Genomic DNA, 25,670 nt, shown 5'->3' with positions numbered 1-25,670 from the left:
TGTACACGTAACAGGTGGAGACACTTAACTTGAGGGTAAAAGGCAGCCTTTGTTATGTGTAATACCATGATTAGGTTTTTAATTAGATTTCATATTTAGAAAGTAGGATTTCCATTTTTTTTTCTTTTGACAGGGAACATATGCTTCTAGGATTTATTCTGTTTCTAGAATTTATTTATTTCTAAGATTTTTATTCTGCATATTCTCATTTCCTGTTAGAGTTCTGTTTAGTCTTCACTTTGTAAACCCTTTTGCATGTCCCTTTTTATCAAACTCAGTAATTGAGTGTTGAGGCTGGAGAATAGACTAACTGCTGACAAGTGCTACCTCTTTAACACTGCATTTTTATACTTGGAATAATAATGTCCACTGTAGAATCATACGGGGCTGCCAGCTAAATGAGATTTAGTTTAAACAGGATTTTTTAAAATTCCAGAAAGTTTAAAACTGAAATTTATTTTTCTTATCTTCATGATCAGATAGTTTAAGTTGAGGTTATTTAATACAGTTAAATTGTCATGCTAATGAAACAACTAGCTCTAACAAATTATATATTTTAAAAAGTGTTTTGTGAAAAAGAAAATAGAAATAAAAATGTTTTGTATCAGAATCTCTACAATGTCATCCAGATGATAACTATGGTGCCATTTTGTTCCATATTGGAGTGAATTTACTATATTGTTACTCAAAATAGGCTAGACATAACACAATTCTGTAATGTAGCACTAGTGCAAACAGAGAGAGAAACTGAATGTCACACTGACACTGTACTGCTTTTATACAAGTTGAATAGATTCTTTGTTAGCAGAGGGTAGTTTATTGGTAGAAAGCATCTGTGGGTACATTGCATAGTCTAGGGAATAGTCCTTCAGAATTGTGCAGCATGGCCTAGTTTTGGGAAAGCACAGTGGCAGAATTTGTGAAGAATTCTCCCTAGCTTAAATGGAAAGCATTGATTTTAGATAGTAATATAGCTAAGCCCCTTTTGGAAAGGGAGGCCGAGGCTGGCGTCTCTTGAGTACATCTCACATTTGAAGTCAGAAAGGGCTAGTTTGCTGGAAAAAGAAATGGGAGAGCGCTGTTTTCACTTTTCCCATTTTGTTTTGGCCTAAAATCCTTGAATTTGGGGGAACATACTTAAACTGAGCATCATTTTTTTTTAACGGATGAGAAACCTTTAGAAATCATTTGCAAATAGCCACTTTTTTTTTTTTTTTTTTTTGGCCACTAGTTTTCAAAGACGGGGGAGCCTGGTGGGCTGCTGTCTATGGGGTTGCACAGAGTCAGACATGACTGAAGTGACTTAGCAGCAGAGTGGTTGTTAATTATGGCAATTTATATATGTGTTCACATATTGTTTTTCTGAATATTTTTATACAGTTTCCAACAAGATAAATGAAGTTTGGATATACGTATAGAAATGTCAAAACAGGTTTATATAGAAATCAAGAGTAGTGAGTGTCTGTCGAATATTTTATTTGAGGGCATGGATTAAGATTTCTACAGAGGGAGTAGTTGTTTTGCCATATTATAATTTTAAATCTTTTGAAATGTATTCAGTGATCATTGATTTTTTTCTTTTTTTTTAAAGGTCTTGTTGCAGTAGGAGAAAGAGCACAAAAGAGGTCCGGAAACTTCTCTGCTGCAATGAAAGATCTATCAGGTGAGAGTACGATTTTGAATTTCTTCTTGTCCCACCCTCCCCTTGAATTCATAATTTGTTGCCACAGGCGTGGAGATAATTAATTATTTTTCTCTCTGCAGGCAAGCATCCTGTGTCTGCCTTGATGGAAATCTGTAATAAGAGAAGGTGGCAACCACCTGAATTTCTCTTGGTCCATGATAGTGGCCCTGATCATCGCAAACATTTTCTCTTTAGGGTAAATATGAATTTTTGCGTTAATTTGATAATTTAATGTTAGAGGGTGAGGGATCAGCATTCTGTGATCACAGGGTTAATGTTTGTGGGCTGGGAGTGTGAATATATGTGGGTAGAGCGGTAAAAGTTTTAAACATTAAGTATGCTTCCCTGTTTTTTCAGTATTGGAGGGAAAGATGTGGGTACAATCTGGTGAACAATTTTGTTGACCTTTTCTAGTGGAACATGGGGAATTAAGTGGTTTTTAATCAGGTTTTTTCTTTCCCTTCAATTTGGAGACCTGCTCTTAAATTTGCAGTCCCTTTTCCCAAATGATTTGCTTCTTTTGGGGTTGAGATTAATTTGACTCACATAGTATAGGTTTTATATCTTTGTAAGTTATTTTTCTAGCATTTAGTGAAAAAAAATACAAAGCTAATAGATATTAAAGTTTGATGCTGTTCTTATTGTATGTTTTTCTTGAATAGGTATTGAGAAATGGAAGCCCTTACCAGCCCAATTGTATGTTTTTCTTGAATAGGTATTGATAAATGGAAGCGCTTACCAGCCCAGCTTTGCCAGCCCTAATAAGAAGCATGCTAAAGCCACAGCAGCTACTGTGGTTCTTCAAGCAATGGGCCTTGTACCAAAGGACCTCATGGCTAATGCCACTTGCTTCAGGAGTGCCTCACGTAGATAGATTGAGGTTTTATATTAATCATTTCAGATAATTTTACCTTGCATCAAAATGTATTTCCTCTTTAATGTTGTAAATATTTGGCAATTTAAGACATTGTGTAAAAAAGCAATCTGTACAAACATCTCCAGGCTTTGATTTTTGTACCATGGAAATTGTATTTAACCATACAGGGTTTTGGTATGTTTATATTGTTTACCTTAGTGATGTATTTGTTTAAGTGGCTAACATCCAAACAATTGTTTGAAGGCATCCGTAATCTTCAGTGTGGAATGTTAAAAATAACGCTTTTATACTGTATTTTGTACTATGATGTAACTCCCCTTCCTTATGGCTCGGCTGCTGTAACACTTGCCTGTAATCAGTGAAGGGCTGTGCACCTTGTACTAGTTCACAATGGGTTCTGCTGGACAGATACTGGGCCAGTGTTACTGAGTTAATCAAGCAAGATCTGTTCCACAGGGCTAATGCCACCACCTCCCCTTTAAAATTTTGTAGAGGTTATAAAAAAAGACAGTGGTATGTTGTGTGATGATCAGCACAAAGTCCTGCGTTTCTGTCAGAGCCACTTGGGCCGTGAATGAGAAGGGAGTCAAAATGAAGTCTGACTAGAATTTTACTGCAGAGGCCAAGTACATTTAGTATGGCATTGAGTTGTGATATAGTTTTACTTTGATGTGCATTTTGAATTTCAGCTACACCTAGATAGAAGTAAAATGATAATTAAAATGCTGTAACCAACTTATCTAATAAAATTGGCACCCAGCCACTATTTTGTTGACTATGAGAAAGTTTAAGTTTATGTTAATTTTTAGGGTCTGATAGAGTATTTCATGTGTATTACAGTGGTATTCATATGCTATGTCTCTAAACTTTATTTTCAAAAGCTTAAGGCCCAAATATAAACTTCTCTGGAATAAATGTGGTGTTTTATTTTCTGGATTACAAAGTGAACACATACTTCTTTACTACTGTTACTTCTTTACCCAATGCTTTTGATTTCTAAGCACTTTTATTTAAGAAAATTTGAATTATATATGTATATATATATACACACACACAAATAACCTACAAGAACATATTAAATACTGCTTTGTTATGACAGCTGAGCGAACTTTACAACTCTTGACCCTATTCTTTACGGAATACAAAATACCCTAATCGGAATGAACACGCATTAAAACAAGTATTTGAGAACAGAGGAATCATAAACAGGCAGGAAACCAGCTAAGGTGGAAGCACCATCAATCAGCCCAGTAGATAAGCTGACTGTCTCCTAAGCCAACTGTTAGTTTTGCCCTGATGCTGTTACTCACAATCTCTGAAGATAATTGATACTAAGCCTCAATTTCCATTTGCAATGAAACACTTATTTTTCTACCATTTATAATTAATGGACCTAGAATTTTCATTCAGGTTTTTAAAAAGTTTTCTCTCCATCAAAAGAGTAAAAACAAAATGATTTTTAAAACCTTAATCCTACTCTTAAGCTTAGTGCATGTAATAAAAAGTTACTGTGAAAGAATAATAATTGTAAACATCTGGGTGACTTCCAAAGTGAACTTTAAAGCCAAAGGTATAAGAATCTTGAATTTCCGTGCTAGAAGGGTTTTTTTCCTCACAGATTCCTTTTAGGCTTACTTTGGTGTTCAGGATCTCCAATTATAAATGTAGTCACTCATTTCCACATGCCGTAAGGACAATTTTCCCAGGATTGGTGTTTGACAAAGGTGGTCCAAAGTTTTAGGGTGCAATCCACAGTTGGCAAGCTCCTCGTGAACAGCCTCCTGTGAAAATTTGTAAGGAAGTCAGTAAAAAGCATGAGTCTGAACACTGAGTTTTAAAAATTAACATGGGGTCTTTGACAGATGCCTCATTGATGATTACAAAGGCAAATTTATCATGATCAAGAGAAGCTCACCCTGAGAATTTCTACACAATGACAGCATCTCCAAATACTAATTTTGGTTATTTTTACAAGTCTGGCAAACTGCTAAGTTTAAAAGGCCTTATAAATAAAAATCTACATGTTCAAAATTAAAGGCAAATGCAGAAAGCAAAGAGTAGCTAAAAAGCCTCTTGATGAAAGTGAAAGTTGGCATAAAGCTCAACATTCAGAAAACTGGCATCTGGTCCCATCATTTCATGGCAAATAGATGGGGAAACAGTCAGACTTTCATCTTTGTGCTCCAAAATCACTGCAGATGGTGACTGCAGCCATGAAATTAAAAGACGCTTACTCCTTGGAAGAAAAGATGACCAACCTAGATAGCAAACTGAAAAGCAGAGATATTACTTTGCCAACAAAGGTCCATCTAGTCAAGGCTATGGTTTTTCCAGTCGTCACGTATGGATGTGAGAGTTGGACTGTGAAGAAAGCTGAGCGCCCAAGAATTGATGCTTTTGAACTGTGGTGTTGGAGAAGACCCTTGAGAGTCCCTTGGACTGCAAGATCAGCCCTGGGATTTCTTTGGAAGGAATGATGCTAAAGCTGAAACTCCAGTACTTTGGCCACCTCATGTGACGAGTTGACTCACTGGAAAAGACTCAGATGCTGGGAGGGATTGGGGGCAGGAGGAAAAGGGGACGACAAAGGACGAGATGGCTGGATGGCATCACGGACTCGATGGACATGAGTTTGAACTGCTGGAGTTGGTGATGAACAGGGAGGCCTTGTGTGCTGCGATTCATGGGGTTGCAAAGAGTCGGACAAGACTGAGCAATTGAACTGATACTTCAGTTTTTAAAGTGTGTGATACATATCTAGAAACTTTTTTATCATGTGAAACTTACCAAGTAGCACTCTCCCCCACCTCCCCCCAGCATCTAAGAAAAACTTAACATAGAAAAAAGGCACGGGGGTTAAATAACATCCATAATTATTAATCTTCCAATAATAATTTATAAAAGGAATCAGGCAGTTCTGCATCCGAAAGGACAATGAAAATAACACGCCTTTTGTTAGGGAAGTTCTTCAGTAAATGTTGCCTACAACAGTGTGAATTCATAGAATTTATCTCCTCAAAAAAAGTCATTTTTCCCTTCCCCTTGCTAATTAATACTTAGTACAGTTTAATAACTTAGAACATCAGTTTGGCTCATCACAAATGACTGATTTCCTCCATCCATGTAATTTGAGAGTTTCTCTGATAGCTCTGTTGGTAAAGAATCTGCCAGAATGCAGGAGACCTGGGTTCGATCCCTGGGTTGGGAAGATCCCCTGGAGAAGGGAAAGACTACCCACTCCAGTATTCTGGCCTAGAGAATTCCATGGACTATGGTCCATGGGGTCACAAAGAGTCAGACAGGATGGAGCGACTTTCACTTTTATGTAGTTTGAGAAGACAACAACTAGATTTGTTTACCCACTGTCTACTTACCTTATCCACTACTTTATCCTTTGGTGGGCAGATATTAAATACAGCAGTTGGTTCATGTGTATACAGTCCTGCAGAAAACGACCCATTCTGTGAAGACTGGAGTAGCATCGTCACAGAGTGTAGAGCGTGAGGCATAATGGGGCCTGTAATCTCCAAACTAAACTGATTTCTGTATCCAGAAAGACCTTGTGTCTTCACATTCACACTTCGAGCCTTGAATAAAATTTTAAAGAAAGTTATGGTACCATCTCTCAAGCTTTTGTCCCCAGCTAAAAATGTGATCAATAACTTCTCATTTGGGTATTCTTCTCTTTAACAGTTAGGGAACAAAAGTAGTTCATAAGGTCCACCACAAGAAAGTTTTGTTGAGTAAACCTCTTCAGAAATTCTCAGCTTCCAGCATCCTCCTCCAAATTATGAGACTGTCAATGGAAGTACTAGTTCTAGAGAAAATAACTTCTAGTTATGGTATCCTTCGTGGTTTCTTAAATGCACATTCAATGCATAATATTAGGGAAAAAAAAAGATTCTGTTGCTGTTATTCACCATGTAATTCACATCAAAACTGCATGTATATTTCTTCAACAATATGGAGAGGGATTCTTTTCACTTAACCATGATCCAGTTTTTGAGACCTCCTATAATTTGAACATGGGGCTTCCCCCGTGGCTCAGTGGTAAAGAATCCACCTGCCAAGGGAGGAGATGCGGGTTTGATCCCTAGGTCGGGAAGATCCCGTGGAGAAGGAAATGGCAACCAACTCACAGTATACTTGCCTGGAAAAATCCCATGGGCAGAGGAGCTTGGTGAGGCTGCAGTCCATGGGGTCACAAAGAGCTAGAGACGAGTTAGTGACTAAACAATAATGTAATTTAACGTAAGATTCCTGGTTGGCTCTTTCAGTGGTTCAGAAAGATGAAATGAAATTAAGCAACTTTTCCTATGGCAATAATTCAAATACAACATTTCAAATAATTAATATAGTTCATATAATTCCTTTGAAACAACTTTATATCAAGGAATTTTTTTACTCGCAGCAAATAAAATGTGCACCCTGTAAAAAAGTTGTGGTTTAGTCACTCAGTTGTGTCTGACTCTTTACAACTCTATGACCCCATGAACTGTAGCCTTCCAGGATCCTCTGTCCATGGGATTCTTCAGATAAGAATACTGGTGGGGGTTGCCATTTCCTCCTCCAGGGGATCTTTCTGACCCAGGAACTGAAATCCGTGTCTCTTGCATTGCAGGCAGATTCTTTACCACTTAGCTACCAGGAAAGCCCCTATAAAGAAGCTGAGCTATTAAAAAAACCAAGAATTCATCCTATCAAAAAAGGGGGAAATATGTCTTTGGAAGTTAGGTGATGACAATTAGTACCCAATTTATTTCCTTTTTATTACCTTAAGCATTTGCATTGTGGCACCTCGGAAAGCTACTGGGGATAAGAGGGTTGGTGGAAGTCCTGCCTGTGGACCTGAGGTAGCAATTAAACTCTTACAGTTGATCAAAAAATTTAGCAGTGTAAAGGTATTCGTTCCCTTCACCAACACAACAGACTCTGGTCTGTGATCCATTTGTACTTCATGTATCTCTTTACGCCTGAACATGACAATCAAGGAAATTACAAATACAAATCCCATACCAACAGTAACAGCAGTTATCTTAATCTTGACTCACCAGCAACCCTTTTCCCTACTCCAAATGAAATGCTCTTGCTAATTCTCTTCACTGCAATCATGAAAGTGAAGTGAAAGTGTTAGTCGCTCAGTCAGGTCCGACTCTTTGCGACCCCATGGACTGTAGCCTGCCAGCTACGCTGTTCATGGGATTCTCCAGGCACGAGTATTGAAGTGGGTTGCCATTTCCTTCTCCAGGGGAATCTTCTCGACCCAGAGATTGAACCCAAGTCTCCTGACTGCAGGCAGATTCTTTACCATCTGAGCTGCCAGGGAAGCCCTTGCAATTATAAGGCATCCTAATAATCAAAATCATTTCTTTATGACCATCTGAATCTGCTAGAAATTGATATTCCTGAGAAAAATGAATTTCTTTAGTCAAAAATCCATTCCATTCCCCTCCCCCAAATGGAATATTTTTACTTAAAAAAACTTCGATTCTTCTTGTTTTACTGCTCTTACGGGTTTGCTTTTTAATGTCATGTGGGGAAGTTAAGTTTGAATATGATCTTAAGGATACTTTAAGATAAAAGTAAAAGAAAACTTCCAGTCAATATTACATTGCTCAAGAGAATTCCCTAGTGGTCCAGTGGTTAGGACTCTGACCTTCCACTACAGGGGGCAGAGATTCGATCCCTGGTCAGGGAACTAAGATCCGACATCCTCATCAAAAAAAAACAAAAAAAGTTACATTGCTTACTAACTGAATTCAATGAAAATCAATCTGAGTTAACAGTAACTGAAAGGATACAGCTTGATAGAAAGTACGTCTGGTTTTTTAATTTTATCTTGCACACCCATCTCTTCCAGCCAGGAAAAACCTTCTTCTTCATCCTCATCACTGACGGCTTGCTCCCTAGGACATTGCTACAGTTAGTTAGGGTTCACATTTCATAACGCTGTTTCCTCAACATTGAATCCTTAAGGCACATGGATGATGTAAAAGGTTATCTTAATCACATACTCCCCATGTTGCAAGCTTGTTCCAGATGCTTTCCTCTTCTCAGGGCCATTTTCTTTTATTAAAGGCAGAGAAAACTCAATACCTACATGAGAAAAGAAAAGTGTAACTGTGTTATATTTAATATACTCTGAAAGAATTAACAGTCTTGTTGACTTGTAGAGAATATTTGAAAATGAGTTTCTACACTTGATCACTAAGGCAGTGTTTTCCATGCTTTCTTGACAGCAGCTCACAATACCCAAGTATCTCCTTGAAACAAATGGTTCTGGACAATATATATTCTCACTACACTTGGTAATCTTTCATCGAGTATATATTACTCTATTTCCTTTTTTAAAAAAGTACTGAATAAGTCCACTGAACAGACTTCATGATCTACTAATGTGTTGACAAAGTTTATTAATCAAGTTATTAGAAGAGTGTAGATAATCTGTACTATAAAAGAAATTCTACAGGAGTATATTCAGATTGGGACTTTTCAGCTTCATATATGTTTAGAGACAAGAAAGGGAATGTAACTTAAAGCTATGTACAACAGATAATTAAATGCTAAAAAAAAAAAACAACAAAGTGAAGAAATGAAGTAATTTTTAAAGTAACAAGATAAAAGTTGTAGAAGATAATTCAACTGTTAGAAGACAGTTCAAATTTTAACTGTAAAGGTGTTTACAGTTTGGATTCTCACTTTAAAGGTATAGTTTTACCTTCGTTTTTCATTGCTTCTCTTATACCTCTAGTTGTAGGAGATATGAGAGCTGTGATGACATCATCTCCTGCTAATCCTGCTGCACGGAACAGGATAGTAAACTGATAGGTACAAACGTAGAAATAAGGGCAAAGTTTTGTCTTCAGCAGGTTATATAGAGAAGTAAAGCTCACAGACCTATGAAGAAAAATATTTTTCTTTAGGAATTATTAAAATGTCAATTCAATGTTGAAAATTTTTATATCACTTGATCCTCACCTGATTTTAAACACAATTATTACAGATAATGGTCTGAATTTTTCCCATGACATAGAACTTGGCTTTTTAAAGGACTGAAATTGGTCACGGGACTCACTGATGAATTCTAAATACTTTAACAAGTAGCATTTAACATTTAAATGCTTGCCATTTTTTCTTTAGACAAAGCAGTTGATATCGGGTTGCTGACTTTTAATAAGTAGCTTCTACTGATGAGAAGAAACACAGCCACTAACAAGGAGTAATATTGAAGAATTATGTCTCTATATAGTCATCAAACACTTATATACATTCTATAACTACATAAAGAGAATAAGAGCTGGAAATTTCCTGTCAGCCTAGTGGTTAGTACTCCTGGCTTCCACTGCAGGGTTGCATGGGTTCTAACCCTGGTTGGGGAACTAAGATCCCACAAGCTTTGCAGTGCAGCCAGAGGGGGGGAAAAGGAGTGAATAAGAGCTAAACAAGTAAACAATTTGAGAAAAAAAAATTTTGGCAGGGAGTGGCCTGCACCATGCAAAATGCAGGATCTCAGTTCCCTAACCAGGACTTAACTTGGGCTACGAGCCCTAACCAGTGGACTGCCAGGGAATTCCCCAAAAGTAAACAATTTAAATCAGTTTAAATTGGTAGTCATGGCTGTTGTTTTTCAGTCGCTAAGTCATGTCCGACTCTTTGTGACCCCGTGGACTATGCATGCCAGGTTGCCCTGTCCTTCACTATCTTCGGGAGTTTACTCAAATTCACATTCATTGAGTCAGTGATGCTATGGAACCAATGCATCCTCTACTGCTCCCTTCTTATGCCTTCAATCTTTCCCAGCATCAGGGTCTTTGCCAATGAGCCGGCTCTTAGCATCAGGTGGCCGAAATATTGGAGCTTCAACATCAGTCCTTCCAATGAATATTCAGGGTTGATTTCCTTTAGGATGGACTGGCTGGATCTCCGTGCTGTTCAACAGACTCTCAAGAGTCTTCTCCAGCAGTTAATCATTAACATTTTAATAAAATAATTCAGAAGGACAGAGAAATCCATCAACTAATGTCCAATTACACATCATAAATAAGGAAAGAATACTGCTAAAATGAAAATTCACTATGAGATTCACAAATTTTTATTCATCTTACCAGTCACTCATTAACACGTGTTGCAGGGTGTCATCATTTGACCATGGAGTTGTCTTTCCAGCCGTTTTTCTGTCAGCTCCGATACGAGGGAACAATGGCAGCCAAGACAAGGCAGGGTGGAGCCAATAGATGAGGCTCTGCTGGAAAGCACAGCGGAGCTCCATGGAGAGTTTGGGATCCTAAAATCCAAAGATGGTATTGGACAGTTTTTGCCCCATTAGAAACACAGAATTTAATTAAAAAGACATTGAATATACCAAACATTAATTCTTCTGTAACAATGTGTTAACAACAGTTACAGAAGCTAAAGTGTAGTTTATTATTGTTCGGGAAAACCTTCCTTGCCAGCAACTGCAGTCTGTTAACCCACATATCAGAAAGGACACCTGGACATAGAGAGGAACATTTGCCTGTCTCCACCATCCTTGAGAACAATGATGATCATTTTTTACCACCAGGGCAGAGGTGCGTGTGTTTAAGTAACACTATATTAAACTCCTTTGCCTCAAAACGCTTTCAAAAGTAGCCAGTAAAAACAGATAGTCCCAATCACAAATCACCGGGATCTACTGATTAAAAAAGAGGTAACCAAGGTAATCTCTTTTAACCTGGTTTGAGTTGAGCTGCTTGAAAGTAATGGTAATTACATTTTCAAAAACCTTTCTAGAACTCATTAACTCTACTAAATTTACAACAGACTGTTGCCCAGGCGGGTAAGAGCGCATTTAAAAAACGCAGTATACAGTATATGAGAAAACCAGTAAAATCTCTTTGCAATCCTACTCCTCAATTGCTTTTCATTTCCCTCTATTTTTTTTTTTTTCGCAAAAGGCCTTAAAATGAATAGTTCAGTTCAAACAATTCTTGCCTGCAACAACGAGTAATTCTCAGGACAGGTCTATAAATTTAAGACAGTTACTCAGTATGATTCTAAAAAGTATACGAGTGCGGCATTTGGAAAATAAAAATAATTTCCCACTTCTCTGTGTCTTAAATGTCCAAAGAAAAACTTAATGGAAGGAAATATCGCTGACAGTTTGCAGAGAAGTACTTCTTATACTTCATTTGTTACTTTAAAGCATTAGCTATTTTCTCACAGGATTACCTGTATACTTTGAGGCAAAGTAACTTCTGTTGCCCTGCAATGCTGGATGATACCTTGAGCCTCTTCCTGGGCTTTCAAATGATCTGCCCAGGTAAAGGGTTGAGAAGAGGTGAAAAGAAGTCGTGTTTTAATGCTCCAGTCCACAGGTAACTCAGTACTTTCTGAGGGTGGAATATCAGATTCGGAGAATGATACATGAGGAGTCTTTTAGAAAACAAAGAACACAAAAATTAGTAGAGTACTAAGGAAAAAACCCTTCCATCTACAGGAGTCATCCACGAAACATGCTCATGATTACTGAAATCTCAAAATGTTATGAACTGTACAATAAATAACACTGGAAACTAATTACACACTGTGAAAGCATCCAGAAAGAGCTATACTAAACCATTAGCAGTGATGTTGCCTCTGGAAAGTGGGAATTTGTTGTTGTTGGGGGTGGTGGTAGTGTTGGAAAGGCAGTTTTCACCTTTTATTATAGTTATACATAGTTTAGTCGCAAAAGAAATACTATTTTCATGATCATAATTTTTAAAAATCTGCTATTGATACTGCTGTCAAAACATAAATCTTCCAAGCATTTTTAGCTTCCCAAACTCTGGAGCCAGGGCCAAGCTGCTCCTTGCAGGGAATCTGGCCTCTGATCAGCCTCTCAGGCTGGTTGAAGAAGCATCCGCTGCCTCAAACATTTCCCCCAAACAGTCTGCTGTCCAGTCACTGTTCTCCACGTTAAAATGACTCTTTTAAGTGATGCTATTTAAAAATAATAGGGAAGGGGGAACCATTTCCAACCGACCTGAAGGCCATTTACTTGCAAGGAAGGGAGACTGGGTCTTGGGGGAACTCTCCTAGTCTGCTCCCCTCTGGACAAACCATCACCAAGGAAGTAGCTGAGGAATGGGGTCGAGAGCAGCATGTGGTGTTGAGGGAGTAGGACGGAGGTTTAGTGATATGCCACCAGCTGTGGAACTCATCTGGGGACTTGGTTTGAAGATTCAGGGTGGGATAAGCCTGGAGGCACTAGTTCTGAGTGATGTGTTGGACTTGTCACTACCTATGAAAAAGAAACCTCACCTCTACATCTGCTTTAGCACTGGTGCCATGATAAACTGTTACTACTACATACAAAGTCCTTTATCAAGGCTGATGCTGGCGGTCCTTTCAAGTATAGTAGAAATGATCACACAGGGCTCTCTGGTAAACGATTTTCCAAGTAAAATGCTTCTCAGCAGTCTGAATTTATAAAAACATACACTCTAATGACATTTCAAAAGTATTACCTGGTGTAATTCTGTAATGGCTGTTCTTTCAGGAACCTTCTCTTCCCAGAGCAAATCATTTTCTTGATTAAAATCTAAAAACTGAGGTGAAAAAAATGGTCCTTTTAAATTCTAAATGATGCTGGAGTTCGCTTTAAACCTGCAGAACTTCACCTGGCATACAAGTTTCTTAATAAGCCCAGGAATTCACAGGAGCCCAAATCAGAGTGTCACTTCAGCTCTGTGTCTGAACTTTAACCATCAAAATGCACGGGGAAGAAGGCAGGTGGTCTGCACAACTGATAACTCAATGATCAATAATCTCAACTCAAAAGAGCCAAAAGGTTTTGGAATAAGACAAATCATTCATGGGGTAAATTCTGACCCCCTGATCAATCCTTACCATTCCTCCAAATCCAGAATAATTTGTAAGGCGAAAGAAGGGACGCACTGAATGCCGCAGGAAAGAGGGTCCTGTATTCTTCCCCTCAAACGGGGGCCTTCACCGGGTGGCTCCAGGACGACTCGGAGCCACCCGCCCACTGACCTCTCACCCTTTCCACCCCACGGCGGCCGCCTAGGCTCCGCAGGCCGGGCACCGGACGGGAGCGCGGGAGATGCAGGGTCCGCTCCTCGGGACCGGCCAGCCCCGCACGCCCCGCGGCCGCTCGCGGAGCGGACTTCACGCCGCCCCCCACCCCCGGGCACCCTGAGGCCGCGGACGACTTCAACTCGGTGCCCATTTCCCTCCCGGGACGCGAGAGCCCGCCAGCCCTACTTCAGGCCGAATCGACCCCCGGACTGTTACGAGAGCCCCCGCGGCTCCCAGGCGCGAGGACACTCACCGGGCCCGGCGCCTCCTGCTGGCCGCGGGGCGGGCCCTCGGGAGGCTCGCAGGCGTCCCATGGCCGGTTGTCCAGGCGGGCGAAGGGGTTCCTTCGGGCCCCTGCCGGGCCGCCGCCGCCGCCGCCTCTACCCGCCTCCGGGAACGGGCGGAGGGGCAGCCCGGCCGCTCGGGCGGCGCGGCGGGTCGCCGGCTCGGGCCGCTCCGCGGGCGACGAGGCGGCGCCGAGGCTCCGACCCCTTTTCCGTCGCAGCCGCAGTGTCTCGGGAGGCCTTTTGAAACTGGGCGAATAGCCGGGCACAGACACGGCCATGACGCGCTGCGGAGGCCGAGGGGGCCGGCCCGGCAGGCGCTTCCCGCGCGCCCGGGCTCCGCCTCCGCCGTGACCCCGCCCCCGAGCCGCTCACGGCGCGTGCGCGATGGGGCCCTCGCGCGGCCCCCCGACCCAGAGCCTCTCACGTTCGCGCGGGCCCGCCCCCGCCATGTGCCTCCCGTGGCGGGAGACGCGCTGCTGTCGCGTGTCCCAGGACGTTCTCCGGGCGCGCAAGCCTGACATCCCAAGGCTAGGTGTTTGGGAAGCGCGCCGGGAGAGCCGAGTGCTATTTAAATCCGCAGCGAGGCGCCAGGAAGAAAGGAGACGTCACACTTGAGCTGCCGCTTCGGTAAGCTTCCGGAGCTCAGTGGCGACGTCCAGGGCTGCAGAGGGGCCTGGGCCTCCCCTCCCGACCCCAAAGCGGCCCCAGCCGGCATCGCCGCTGCAGCCATTCACGCAAACACTGTAGAGGTCACAGGCGCGTTAGTGTTGCTCTGGTTCCATCCTGAGGAAACCCTGGAGTGAATGAATACTTGAAGTAAAAAAAAAAAAATTTAGCTTTCTCTTGGCTAGATCCTTTGATACTTGAAAATATATTCCAAGTATTAAATTACGACAGCAAAGGATGTTTAAAGAGGGTAAGTACTGAGAAAAGAGCTGATCAGAAAAGTATTTTGACATAGCAAGACTCCCAACAGCTTGGTCGACATAGTGTGGATTCCGATGACAATTTTTCTTCATGTAAAGAATTTATGAGAGGCAAATATACAGGGACAATACTTTAAAAGGCTTTCAGAATATTCCCTTTAGATGTTAAATTTTACAACTGTCTCGACCGTCTGTACGATAATTTTTTTCAAATACTTCAAATAAATGAGCATCTTGTTTCAGCAGGAAAATATGTTTAAAAACACAAAACTTGCTTTTAGGTTCCTTGACTTTTATGAACAATCTCCAAGGAAGCTCTGGCTTCAAATACTGGAACTGGTTCATCCAACTGAGGTCTGAGAGAGAATATTAAAAATGAACAACTTGCTTCTTTCTTCCTTGGTTTTTCTGAACAACTTCCATGGTAACTTTTGCCTCGTATAGTGGAATGGGTTCATCCAACTGAGGTCTGAGGAAAAATGAAATTATTAGAAATGTCTAGTTAAGGATGAGGAGAGTGCACAGCAGGGTAGTTGACAATTGCTGTAGTTCAACTCTATTACTTTAAATAAAATTTGTCCATTAATATTTCCACTATTAAAAGTGGTTAGATTTTGAAAGGGGAGAATACCCATTCTCTCCATTCCCTTTTTTAATTCCTCTTTTTTGATAAACAGATTCAGCTGAAAAAAATTGTACTTTTCCCTCCTGTCTACCTATGGGCTATTTCAAACTGCTTTGGGAGGGGTGATGCGGATAAGTGAAGGGGCTGATACAGTATGGAATGCAGTAAAGAAAACTCATGAACCACTTATATCTTAGGGAGTAATTACTTAATGGTGTATCACAGGATACACAGCAGCTGTTTATCTAAGCAAAATGTAACATTTGGTGGCAACAAGTATACTGAGAAAGCTGAAACAAAAATGGGAATGCCCATTTTCTCTCTTGGAGAACAGAAAAATAAACAAGAACAATGATTTGGTTGTTTAGCATACCTAAAAACACCAGTTGATAACTTCTCCATCACATCTTTTAAGATACGTAGCTGGAAAAGACTGTTAAGGTGACAATGCAAAAGAATAAATAAAACTATCTGATAAGCAGAGGATGCTAGGCAGGCCACCTATTTTTATAACAAATTATGTAAGCCGTCCAAGTCTACCTCTAAACCAGGAAAATGGGGGAAGTGATTTGAGAGAGAGTGACATAGTAGAGCATAAAACTTCAAAGGACAAGTGATGAAAGAAGCCTAATGTTTCTCCTTAAGTAATGACTAGTGTTATCCCAAGTGGACGGTATTAATAGAATTTTTAGTTAAAAATTTTAGCACTTATATTTCTTACTTTAGGTGCACATTTATTAAGCTAGTTGATATATGTATGCAAGAAAATTAATAATCTCTGCATCTAATATATGTAAATAATAAACAGTATAAAATTTAAAACTCTTTAGTCATTTAATTGAAATAATATTAGAACTGAGAGTCAATATAATTGCTGCTGCTGCTGCTAAGTTGCTTCAGTCGTGTCTGACTCTGTGCGACCCCATAGACGGCAGCCCACCAGGCTCTCCGGTCCCTGGGATTGTCCAGGCAAGAACACTGGAGTGGGTTGTCATTTTCTTCTCCAATGCATGAAAGTGAAAAGTGAAAGGGAAGTCGCTCAGTCGTGTCCGACTCCTAGGGACCCCATGGACTGCAGCCTACCAGGCTTCTCCATCCATGGGATTTTCCAGGCAAGAGTACTGGAGTAGGGTGTCATCGCCTAACTGATAGTACAGGAGAATTATTTATGATGTATAATCACACAATTGGAAGGCTATCTCTATCTAAATCATAAGCATCAACTGGCTCACGTGTGATGCAGTTGAGGTGGGGTTGCACAAATGAGGACTAAAGTTTGACTCAGGACTTTAGGAAATGTAAGGGAGAAAACAGAAACATAAGCTGCTTTAAAGATATTTTTAAAAGGACCTAAAGAATACTGATTCACTGTTTGTTACTGCAAATTCGCTTTCTTCTGTTAATGAAATTGCCAATGGTATGTGTAAGAGAGTGTGTGTGTCTGTGTGTGTGTGTGTATAAATATGTATTTCTGATTTTTGAAAATTTAACATTTCTTAAACATGTCATATTTCACCTTGGTCCATGGGTTTGTCAGATAGGTTAAAATCTTATGGTGTGGGGGAAAGGAGAGCAGTTGAGAGAATTAAGTAATGCAGGCAGAGGCAGCCAGCCTGCCTTCAGATATGTAAGATTCAAAACATGCTAACTTGTGTTACTTTTAATACAGTGTCTCTGTAATTAACATCCCATGGTATTCTTGAGAATTACAATGTTATTGGACATTTCATTATTTAAAGCTGAAGTTTAAATAATTCTTTTAGAGAGTTAAAAATTAAGTTTATTCCAAATTTAATAGGAAAATATTTAATCAAAAATACTTTAAACACACACATTCACTACATTAAGGGGATGTTCTGGTTTTGAAATGAACTCTTTAAAACTCAAAATATGCAATATACTAATTAAATACTATTATTTGAAGGCTCTGAAATAAGCTTGCCATAGATTTTAGAGGAGGCTGGCCTTGTACATAGCACGCCTATGCAACAATGCGCGTTTGATAAAAATAATGATATTCAGTGAGACGTTAGTCTCTTCATGCACAATTATACTCTATTAAGTAATGAGAATGTATTAATATTTATCCATTATATTAATAATAAAAGTTTTACCAGGTACAGCTGCCTTTAAGACAGGCATCTCAGAAACAAAATGTTTATTCTTAAATTGACCCTGCTCTAAAGAGGTTTGGACCTTTCTTTCAGAACTGCTTTCAGAGTCTCAAGAAAACTTGATTACTTTTACTAAAATGGAATGATTCAGTTTTACACTTGATTTGTTACTGAATCACTTCCATTAAAAATAATCAATCCATCTTTCTTTGATAAAGATTTCCTAGCACTGATATTCTTAAACCCCCCCCCCCCAACTCTTTACTGTAGATGAATATTCTGGAATGTTTTGCGCAGTGGTGCCACCATAGGAGTACAGATGTAGTCTCTTAAGGTGACCTCTGATTTCCTTGAGGCCAGAATAAAGTGAAGTAAATTTTTCCAAGTCTCCTATAGTTTGATTTCTCCTTCAGAAACGAGCGAGACAGCTTGGGTGGTTCCTGTCCTGGCACTTGCCAGCTGCATCCTTGGGTGTGTATTAACCTTTTATCCTTCTGCTTCTTTACTCGTGACAGAGGGATAATAATAGTACTTAAATTTCACACGGTTGTTTTCATATTTAAATAAGTACCTATAACACACTTGGAACTAGCTATTACCATTATTAAAGAATTTAATGATGAGAATACAAGGTACATTTCAAGCCAGAAATTCAAATCCGTAGGAAAAAGGATATAAAGATACTTTCCCTGTTGTACATTTGACAGATTCCAAACTTCATCATTAAGGAAAGCCACTGCTGCTCCCTTGAGGAAAAGGCAATGACTATCTGGAGGATCCAGCTTGGATAAAATGCACAAAGAACGCTCAGTTACTGTGAGTTTAATAGCAGGAGAATGATTGGTATCTTAGGTCAGAAAAATTTTTACACAAAGTAAGTAATACCCAAATCGCAAGTAATCGGCACATAGACTTTAGTAACAGTATGTACACTGTAATGTTTTCTTTTCTAATTCATTGTCCAAAATTATGAAACAGCAAGGTCAAAATGCAAGGCCAATCCAGAGGTGATAAAGTGGTATTAGGGTGTCTGTGTGTGTGTGTGTGAGTGAGAGAGATTTCTAGCTGCTACTCACGTGTGTGTGTGAGATTTCTAGCTGCTACTCACGTGTGTGTGTGCGTGTGTGATTTCTAGCTGCTACTCACCAGTGTGTGTGTGAGAGAGATTTCTAGCTGCTACTCAAGTACGTGTGTGTATGTGTGATTTCTAGCTGCTACTCACCTGTGTGTGTGTGTGTGTGAGATTTCTAGCTGCTACTCACCAGTGTATGTGTGTGAGATTTCTAGCTGCTACTCATCTGTGTGTGTGTGTGTATGTGTGATTTCTAGCTGCTGTTCACCAGTGTGTGTGTGTGTTTGTGTGAGATTTCTAGCTGCCACTCACCAGTGTGTGTGTGTGTGAGATTTCTAGCTGCTATTCACCAGTGTGTGAGATTTCTAGCTGCCACTCACCAGTGTGTGAGTGTGTGTGGTGTGTGTGAGATTTCTAGCTGCTATTCACCAGTGTGTGAGTGTGTGTGAGATTTCTAGCTGCTATTCACCAGTGTGTGAGTGTGTGTGGTGTGTGTGAGATTTCTAGCTGCTGTTCACCAGTGTGTGAGTGTGTGTGAGATTTCTAGCTGCTATTCACCAGTGTGTGAGTGTGTGTGAGATTTCTAGCTGCTATTCACCAGTGTGTGAGTGTGTATGGTGTGTGTGAGATTTCTAGCTGCTACTCACCAGTCGTTTTCAAGAGGATGTTAGAAAATCATCGAAGACTGGAACGTAAGAATTCTGGTGTGTGAATATCACCATAATAAAAATCCCTGAATTTTGCTGAGAAATGTAAAACTGGAAGAAATGTAAAAATGGAAGACTACACACACACACACACACACATAGAGTAAATTCTAATTTGAATAATTAAGAAATTGTCATTTTATATAGTAATATTTTGCTAAGTATATGTCAACATGATGTTTGTTACTAGGGAAAAAAATCTTATTTGAAATACTATTAAAAAATTTAGAAGTCACTATTTCCAAACCACTAAATAAAAGTTAAGTGAACTCTGCTATATTTCAACTATACTTCAACATCTTGGCCAACAGCTAAAGTTAAAAAAAATAAAAGCTATATTTCTTTAAAAATAGGAAATAATTAAAAATTTATACAAATTTAGCCACACCGTGCTAAAAGACGTGGCATTATTCTTTGTTAATTATATCCTATTGGTGGAATAGTAATGCTTTATTGTTTCTGATAATACCTGCAGGTTTTCTTCTGTTGTTACCCAATGGCCTCCAACACCAAGAAGGGTGATGATATCATGTTTATGTGGTAGTAGTTGTAATTTTTCAGCTGGTTCGTCATCTTTATTATATAACCTCACTTACGGAAGAATTGTTGAAAAAGAAAGAGAGGGAGAGAACATATATTTTATAGTAATCTGATAAAAATTTATTCTTCAAACTAGTTGTTTACTTTTAATGTAACAAGGAAGCATTTTTCTTAGAACAAGGTAACATGTATTCAGACACCTTAAAATACACTTTTGCATTAAAACTGTTCATAAAATTTACTTTAGATTTAATTATAAATGAGATAACTAAAGATAAAACGTCTCTTTCAATCTGAAAATCAGACAAGATAACAACACACACCACTAAGTCTGACCATTTCAGTCATACCACTGATAGCTTAATACTCTGGGAAAAGCTGACTCCTAAGTAAGGAACTCATAGATTCAAGAATGTCCTACTTTGACGTAATGATCTCCTACTTATTGAAATGTCCATTTGAAAAGTTAATGAACTATACATTCACTTCTACTGAAAAATTTTTCTGAGTTAATTTCAAATATTGAAAATGCTGGCTAAAGAAACAGCTATGGCCATAGCTCCATTTGTTATGATCTTAGAAGATAAATTCTAACAAAATATAAATAGAATCCCTTGGCAGGCTTGTGAAACCTATTCTTAAGTGCAGTGGCACTACCTAAGTGTGTAGAGATTTGGTGTTAAATAGCTATTGGTTAAACTACAAAAGTTCAAGGATGGTAAAATGCAAAAAAATTCTCTAATTTCCAAAAAGGGACTGTAGAGGCTCACCATCCTACAGAGGGCAGCCATCCATAGCAGAAACAAGTGACTGACTGAGACCTGAACTAGTCCAAGAACCTCTGAACCCGTAAAGAATCCGCCTGCCAATGCAGGAGACGCAGGTTCGATCCCTGGGTCAGGAAAAGCCCTCTGGCAGGTTGCAATCCACTCCAGTATTTTTGCCTGGAAAATACCATGGACAGAAGAGCGTGGCGGGCTGCTGCTCACAAGGAGTCAGACGTGACTGAGTGCCTGAGCACAACCACCACAAGCACAACCAGGGAGGCCCCAGGCTTCTTGTAGAGATGCTTAAATGCCCATGCCTAGACTTCAAAGGGCTTCCCAGGTGGTACCTTCGGTAAAGAAGTGAAAGTGAAAGTCACTCAGTCTCTGAGACCCCATGGACTACACAGTCCATGCAATTCTCCAGGCCAGCATACTGGAGTGGGCAGCCGCTCCCTTCTCCAGAGGATCTTCCCAACCCAGGGACTGAACCCAAATCTCCCACATTGCAGGTGGGTTCTTCACCAACTGAACCACCAGGAAAGCCCCCAGCAGTAAAGAACTGGCCTGCTAATGCAGGAGACGTGAGACAAGGGTTCAGTCCCCGAGCTGGGAAGATCTCGGGGATGAGGGCATAGGAACTCATTCCAGTATTCCTGCCTGGACAGAGGAGCTTGGTGGGCCATAGCCCATAGGGTTGCAGAGTCGGACATGACTGAAGCAACTAAGCATGCATGCATACTTTTTTAAAAGGTAATCATGTTCTCTCTTCTGACAGTGCTTAAAATGGGAATAAAATGAAGAGGCTCCAATTCAAAAAGTTAAATAAAAAAACTCTCGACCTCAACTTAATAAATATGTAAGTAATTACTTCCTGGTTCTGTTTTTTCCCAGAAATTTATCCATCACAATTAAAAAATGACAGAGACTCCTGATTTAGTAAAGTGCCCACCTCCAGCATCTAGGACAATGTCCACTCCGAGACCACCTGTTTCTTCTAAACAGCTTTCAGCCACATGGGCTTTCCCGTTAGACACATCGATCACTCGAGCTGCAAAGGACAGGAAGTCAGGCGATTGTACTGTTCTCTATGTGATCAACACAGCTCCCAGAGGAAGAGCAAGAAAAGCAAATAAATTTCTTGTCTCCGAAGTGAATTAAATGGTTGAAGCAATTATTGAATCTGAATTATCCTGTTTTTCACTCATCTACCCCAGTGTTGGTAAGGGTGAATTTAAATGAAGAAACTGGTATAGTCAATAAATTAAAATATGAGCATTCTATAGATAACATATTCCAAGGTTGATCTGTTGACACAGAGGACTGTTCTTTATAGCTAAAGGGTGTTTTGCCAGAACTGAGACTCTCTAAACCACAAATGTACCTATATAGATATGAACTGAAAGATTAAACAATTTCCTAAGAATGTTCAGATTTAATAGAGTTCAGAGCTCAAAAGTACAAAGATCTATTCTGGATTTGGTACTTCTCTACTAGAGGCAGTTTTATCCTTTCTCAGTCACAGAAATCGCAACCCATACCGGCATCCCCTGACTTGCCCTCCAAAACAAAACAAAACAAAAATTCCTGAAGGTGAAAAAACAAAACAGGATTATTCTAAGCAGAGTTAGTGAAAATAAAACTAACTGTAACTGGTTGTTTTAAAGTACTATATTAAGAGAACAAGCCAATGAGAACAAAAAGATCTCAGAATTTGGGGACTTCCCTGGTGGTCCAGCGGCTAGACCACTGCTCCCAAAGCAGGGAGACCAGGTTCAATCCCTGGTCAGGGATCTACTTAGATCCCACATGCTACAACTAAGGGCTGATGCAACCAAATAAATATTTTTTTTAAAACCTCAGAATTTGAATTGGGAAATGAAGATACATCTATTTCATTTTTGTATCTTTGAATACCTTCTCATTTCAGAGAATTCTGCTCAGAGCTGCTCAGATTCAAGGTGTAGTCAGTCCAGTACTGACTGAAGTCTTGGGGGTGGGTGTGGGGAGACCGAAGGGAAGGGCAGGGCTAACCAAGAGGAAACTGCTCCTTGTCCGCAGTACTATTTATGCTCCTCCCCTCCATTTTCAATCTCTTCTTTTTTTCCTTTTTTCTTATCTCCCTCCTTTCTCAATCCCTGTTTCAATCTTTTTTCCATTTCTTGGTTATCTGCCCAAAGCATAACATAACCATGGAAATAACCCAACCATAGAAATAACCCAGGCTTTACTGTTAGACAGGCCTGGGTTCAAATCCCATTCCAGGCCTAGTGGTACACACCCTGGCACATCCTTGGACAAACTAAATTCTGACATAGGGTTGTTGAGGATTTAAGGAACTATCATTCATATTAACACCCAGTGAATCTTACTTTCCTTCCTGTGGGCCCTTACACTCTGCTCTTCTCTTCATCTGTTAATCTCCAAGGTTAATTCTGTTACCTCCAGTCTACTAAATTCCATTCCCATCTCTATTCTGTCAATCTCTATTTTCTTTCTCTTTCCCATGTTCATTGCTTTTGGGATAGGTTCAGTCCTTTCAAGAGCTCCCCAGCTGATGACATATCCTGTTTATCCTAAACTATACATGACCTGGGTTTCTGTTTAACTGGCTCATCTCCCATCCCAGCAAATCACAGGAAACAGGCAACTTTAGGGACATTTGTTGTTCAGTCACTAAGTTGTATCCAACTCTTTGCAACCCCACGAACTGCAGCACGCCAGGCTTCCCTATCCTTTACCATCTCCTGGAGTTTCCTCAAACTCATGTCCATTGAATTGGTGATGCCATCCAACCATCTCATTCTCTGTGGGCCCCTTTAGGTACATATCACCGGGTAAAAGAGGTTGAGAAACAAAAAGTGATAGAAAAATTTGACTTATTGACTAAAAAAATTAAAGAGGCATCAGGTGTTTCTGAACTGTGTCAAAGTTCACCTAATTCAAACTTGACTAAGTTGATAACAACGGGGCAAAGAAGAAAAAACTCTGAAAAATAACTGGGACTTCCCTAGGGGTCTAGTGCTCGCACAGCAGAGGGGCGTGGGTCCTCTCCCTGGAGAACTAAGATCCACGTGCCACACTGAGTGGCCAAAAGAAAACAACAACAGAAAAACCCAAATAATTGCCATGTAAACTTATGTAACCTTGGACTTAGCACAGGAACTAAGTGCATTTTAAAAATGACACGCATTTGGCATTTTGCAGTTTGTTTTACAAGTGGAGTTTTCAAGGTGATATGGTATCTCTTCAAAATTTTATGTATTAAAGTCTGTTGAGTACTGTTACTTACCTATAGGAGGCCTAAATCTTTCAAGAAACTGCTTGTCTTCAAGGCTGCAGGCTGTTGAGATCACTTTGGCTCCTCTGTGGTGTGCTAACTGAATGGCTATTGTACCAAGTGTCTGTGTGTGGGAAATACACAATGGGGTTACAGAGAGAGGGCGGAGGCTGTGTCTAATTCATCTGCAAGGTTGTTTTTCAATAAAGAGTAACAGTTTACTTCTACTTCAGTATATTTAAAAATCTTGTCTGATACAAAGAAAAAAATAGGACAAGCTTATTAGAAAGGGAAACACTGATAGACTCTGCCTCAAGGAAAAGCTGTGTGTGCTACAGGCTCCAAGCCAGTCTGACTGTAGCACATAACCTCAAGGACAGGCAGGCTGAATTCAGAACACGGCCTTGGAAAGAGAAAAATGGGCCATTAAGGGGCTGGTCAGCATAATGTACTAAGCTAATTATATGGTACATATACAAGTCCAGCAACCTCTCTTTGAAAATCAAAGCACTTCAAAAGTTCCATCCTTTTGCTGACCTGTGGGTAAGTTCAGGGAAATAACTACTACCTTGATGTTGGGCACAGGGCTGAAGCCAACGAAGACTGTGCCTTTTTTTTCCAAAGAAAAATCATTTTCATCAACAAAATCTAACATTTTTAGATTTTTATGTAATCTTTTAGTGTCTTCATATTTTGATGTTTATATATCATGTATAAACATGGTGTTTATACATCACTACATATATGTAACATGTTTAAATTAGTAGTTTTGATCTTGTGTGATATTTATAAATGAAACACATTAATCACATAAGTGTAATTATGAGGGATATGATACAAAATAGGGAGACCTGGGTCTAGCTTCAAAGATTAGGAGCTATCTCAAGTTTTGTGTAACAGGCATGAATAAAAATGGCTTATCTGCTTTTTTAAAGTACTAGCAGATTCAAAGCAGTAAGAAACTAAACACTATCTATTGATAAAAGCTGCTTATTTTAGAAAATCGGAGTTTGGTATAGGAAGTCAGTGAATAAGTTAACTGGCAATACATTGTATTAGTAAGTGGATGGCCCATTTCTCAATTTCCTAAGTTTATCCTATTTTGGTCTTTTTTGAAAAATTTAATTTATTTAATTGGAGGCTAATTACAGTATTGTAGTGGTTTTTGCCATACATTGACATGATGGTCTGTTTATTTAACAAAACTATTAGCACCTACACTTGCTCCGTCCATTATCAGGACGGATTTTCCAGGCGAGAGATGAGAAAGGTAATGCAGGGCTGTATAGGCTCGTAATCCATCCCGGATGGTTCCAGCAGCTTCTGTCCACATGACTTTTTCTGGTTTGTGAACTATCACAAAGAACAAGAGGAAACAATCTGTTAACAAAGCCCATTAGACCTGCCTCCTGGATCTGTCTGCATCCATCTCTGCTGCCACCATGGCCCTGGTCCAAGCCTCTACTGCCAGCACCTTTCACCTCCATTATGCTTCCTCTGCTGCCATTTTTGCCCATGCACACGCCACTGTGAATGCAGGAGTCAGTGTACATGTTTTAAAATGTTTTATGGTTGAAGTAAAACATGCAGAAAAGAACATGAAACAAAGTATAGCTGGATGAATAAATATAAAGCAGGTATGTGAGTAACTACCATCCTGGATGAAAAAGAGAACACATACGAGAGGAAGAGAGTTCCTCAGCTGCTGGGGAGTCCTGCCCCACCTCGCCCCT

At 39.8% G+C, this 25,670-nt stretch overlaps 3 protein-coding genes across 7 annotated transcripts in view; 1 reads left to right on the top strand and 2 right to left on the bottom strand.

The window, feature by feature from the left end:
• The window catches only part of SON (SON DNA and RNA binding protein), a 30,462-nt gene extending 27,666 nt beyond the window's left edge, over positions 1–2,796 (top strand). For 2 of the 3 annotated variants that reach the window (XM_068976565.1, XM_068976530.1), the window contains 3 exons: positions 1,592–1,663; positions 1,765–1,880; positions 2,347–2,533. In XM_068976565.1, coding sequence (XP_068832666.1) covers positions 1,592–1,663; positions 1,765–1,880; positions 2,347–2,406 — 248 coding nt within the window. In that variant the 3' untranslated portion in view covers positions 2,407–2,533. Of the gene's footprint in view, positions 1–1,591; positions 1,664–1,764; positions 1,881–2,346 lie in introns of all 3 variants that reach the window. The other variant, XM_068976520.1, reaches the window with a different exon arrangement.
• Positions 2,797–3,575: 779 nt separating this feature from the next.
• On the bottom strand, positions 3,576–14,187 carry DONSON (DNA replication fork stabilization factor DONSON). Its single transcript, XM_068977514.1, has 10 exons — positions 13,876–14,187; positions 13,052–13,132; positions 11,772–11,975; positions 10,667–10,845; positions 9,280–9,458; positions 8,576–8,657; positions 8,363–8,467; positions 7,336–7,534; positions 5,936–6,148; positions 3,576–4,342 (listed from the first exon to the last, which is right to left on the bottom strand). The coding sequence occupies exons 1-10, from the start codon at positions 14,185–14,187 to the stop codon at positions 4,205–4,207; spliced, it is 1,692 nt and encodes a 563-aa protein (XP_068833615.1). The 3' UTR covers positions 3,576–4,204.
• Positions 14,188–14,973: 786 nt separating this feature from the next.
• The window catches only part of CRYZL1 (crystallin zeta like 1), a 35,917-nt gene continuing 25,220 nt past the window's right edge, over positions 14,974–25,670 (bottom strand). For all 3 annotated transcript variants that reach the window (XM_068973412.1, XM_068973406.1, XM_068973421.1), the window contains 7 exons: positions 25,157–25,290; positions 23,950–24,061; positions 21,610–21,708; positions 19,823–19,944; positions 18,251–18,356; positions 15,834–15,879; positions 14,974–15,304 (listed from right to left, as the gene is read on the bottom strand). In XM_068973412.1, coding sequence (XP_068829513.1) covers positions 15,205–15,304; positions 15,834–15,879; positions 18,251–18,356; positions 19,823–19,944; positions 21,610–21,708; positions 23,950–24,061; positions 25,157–25,290 — 719 coding nt within the window. In that variant the 3' untranslated portion in view covers positions 14,974–15,204. The remainder of the gene's footprint in view (positions 15,305–15,833; positions 15,880–18,250; positions 18,357–19,822; positions 19,945–21,609; positions 21,709–23,949; positions 24,062–25,156; positions 25,291–25,670) is intronic.

The sequence above is a fragment of the Capricornis sumatraensis genome, chromosome 1 (genome assembly GCF_032405125.1).
Source record: "Capricornis sumatraensis isolate serow.1 chromosome 1, serow.2, whole genome shotgun sequence".
Lineage (NCBI taxonomy): Eukaryota > Metazoa > Chordata > Mammalia > Artiodactyla > Bovidae > Capricornis > Capricornis sumatraensis.
This window is presented reverse-complemented; position numbering and strand designations above follow the sequence as displayed.

Bases quoted from the DNA above. Each gene is read 5' to 3' on its own strand.
- DONSON (XM_068977514.1), bottom strand. From the start codon at position 14,187: ATGGCCGTGTCTGTGCCCGGCTATTCGCCCAGTTTCAAAAGGCCTCCC. The intron at 6,149-7,335 runs GTAATAAAAAGG...ATTTTATTCAAG, and splicing joins CCACAATGCAAATGCTTAAG to GCTCGAAGTGTGAATGTGAA. The intron at 4,343-5,935 runs GTAAGTAGACAG...AAATTTTCACAG, and splicing joins AGGATAAAGTAGTGGATAAG to GAGGCTGTTCACGAGGAGCT.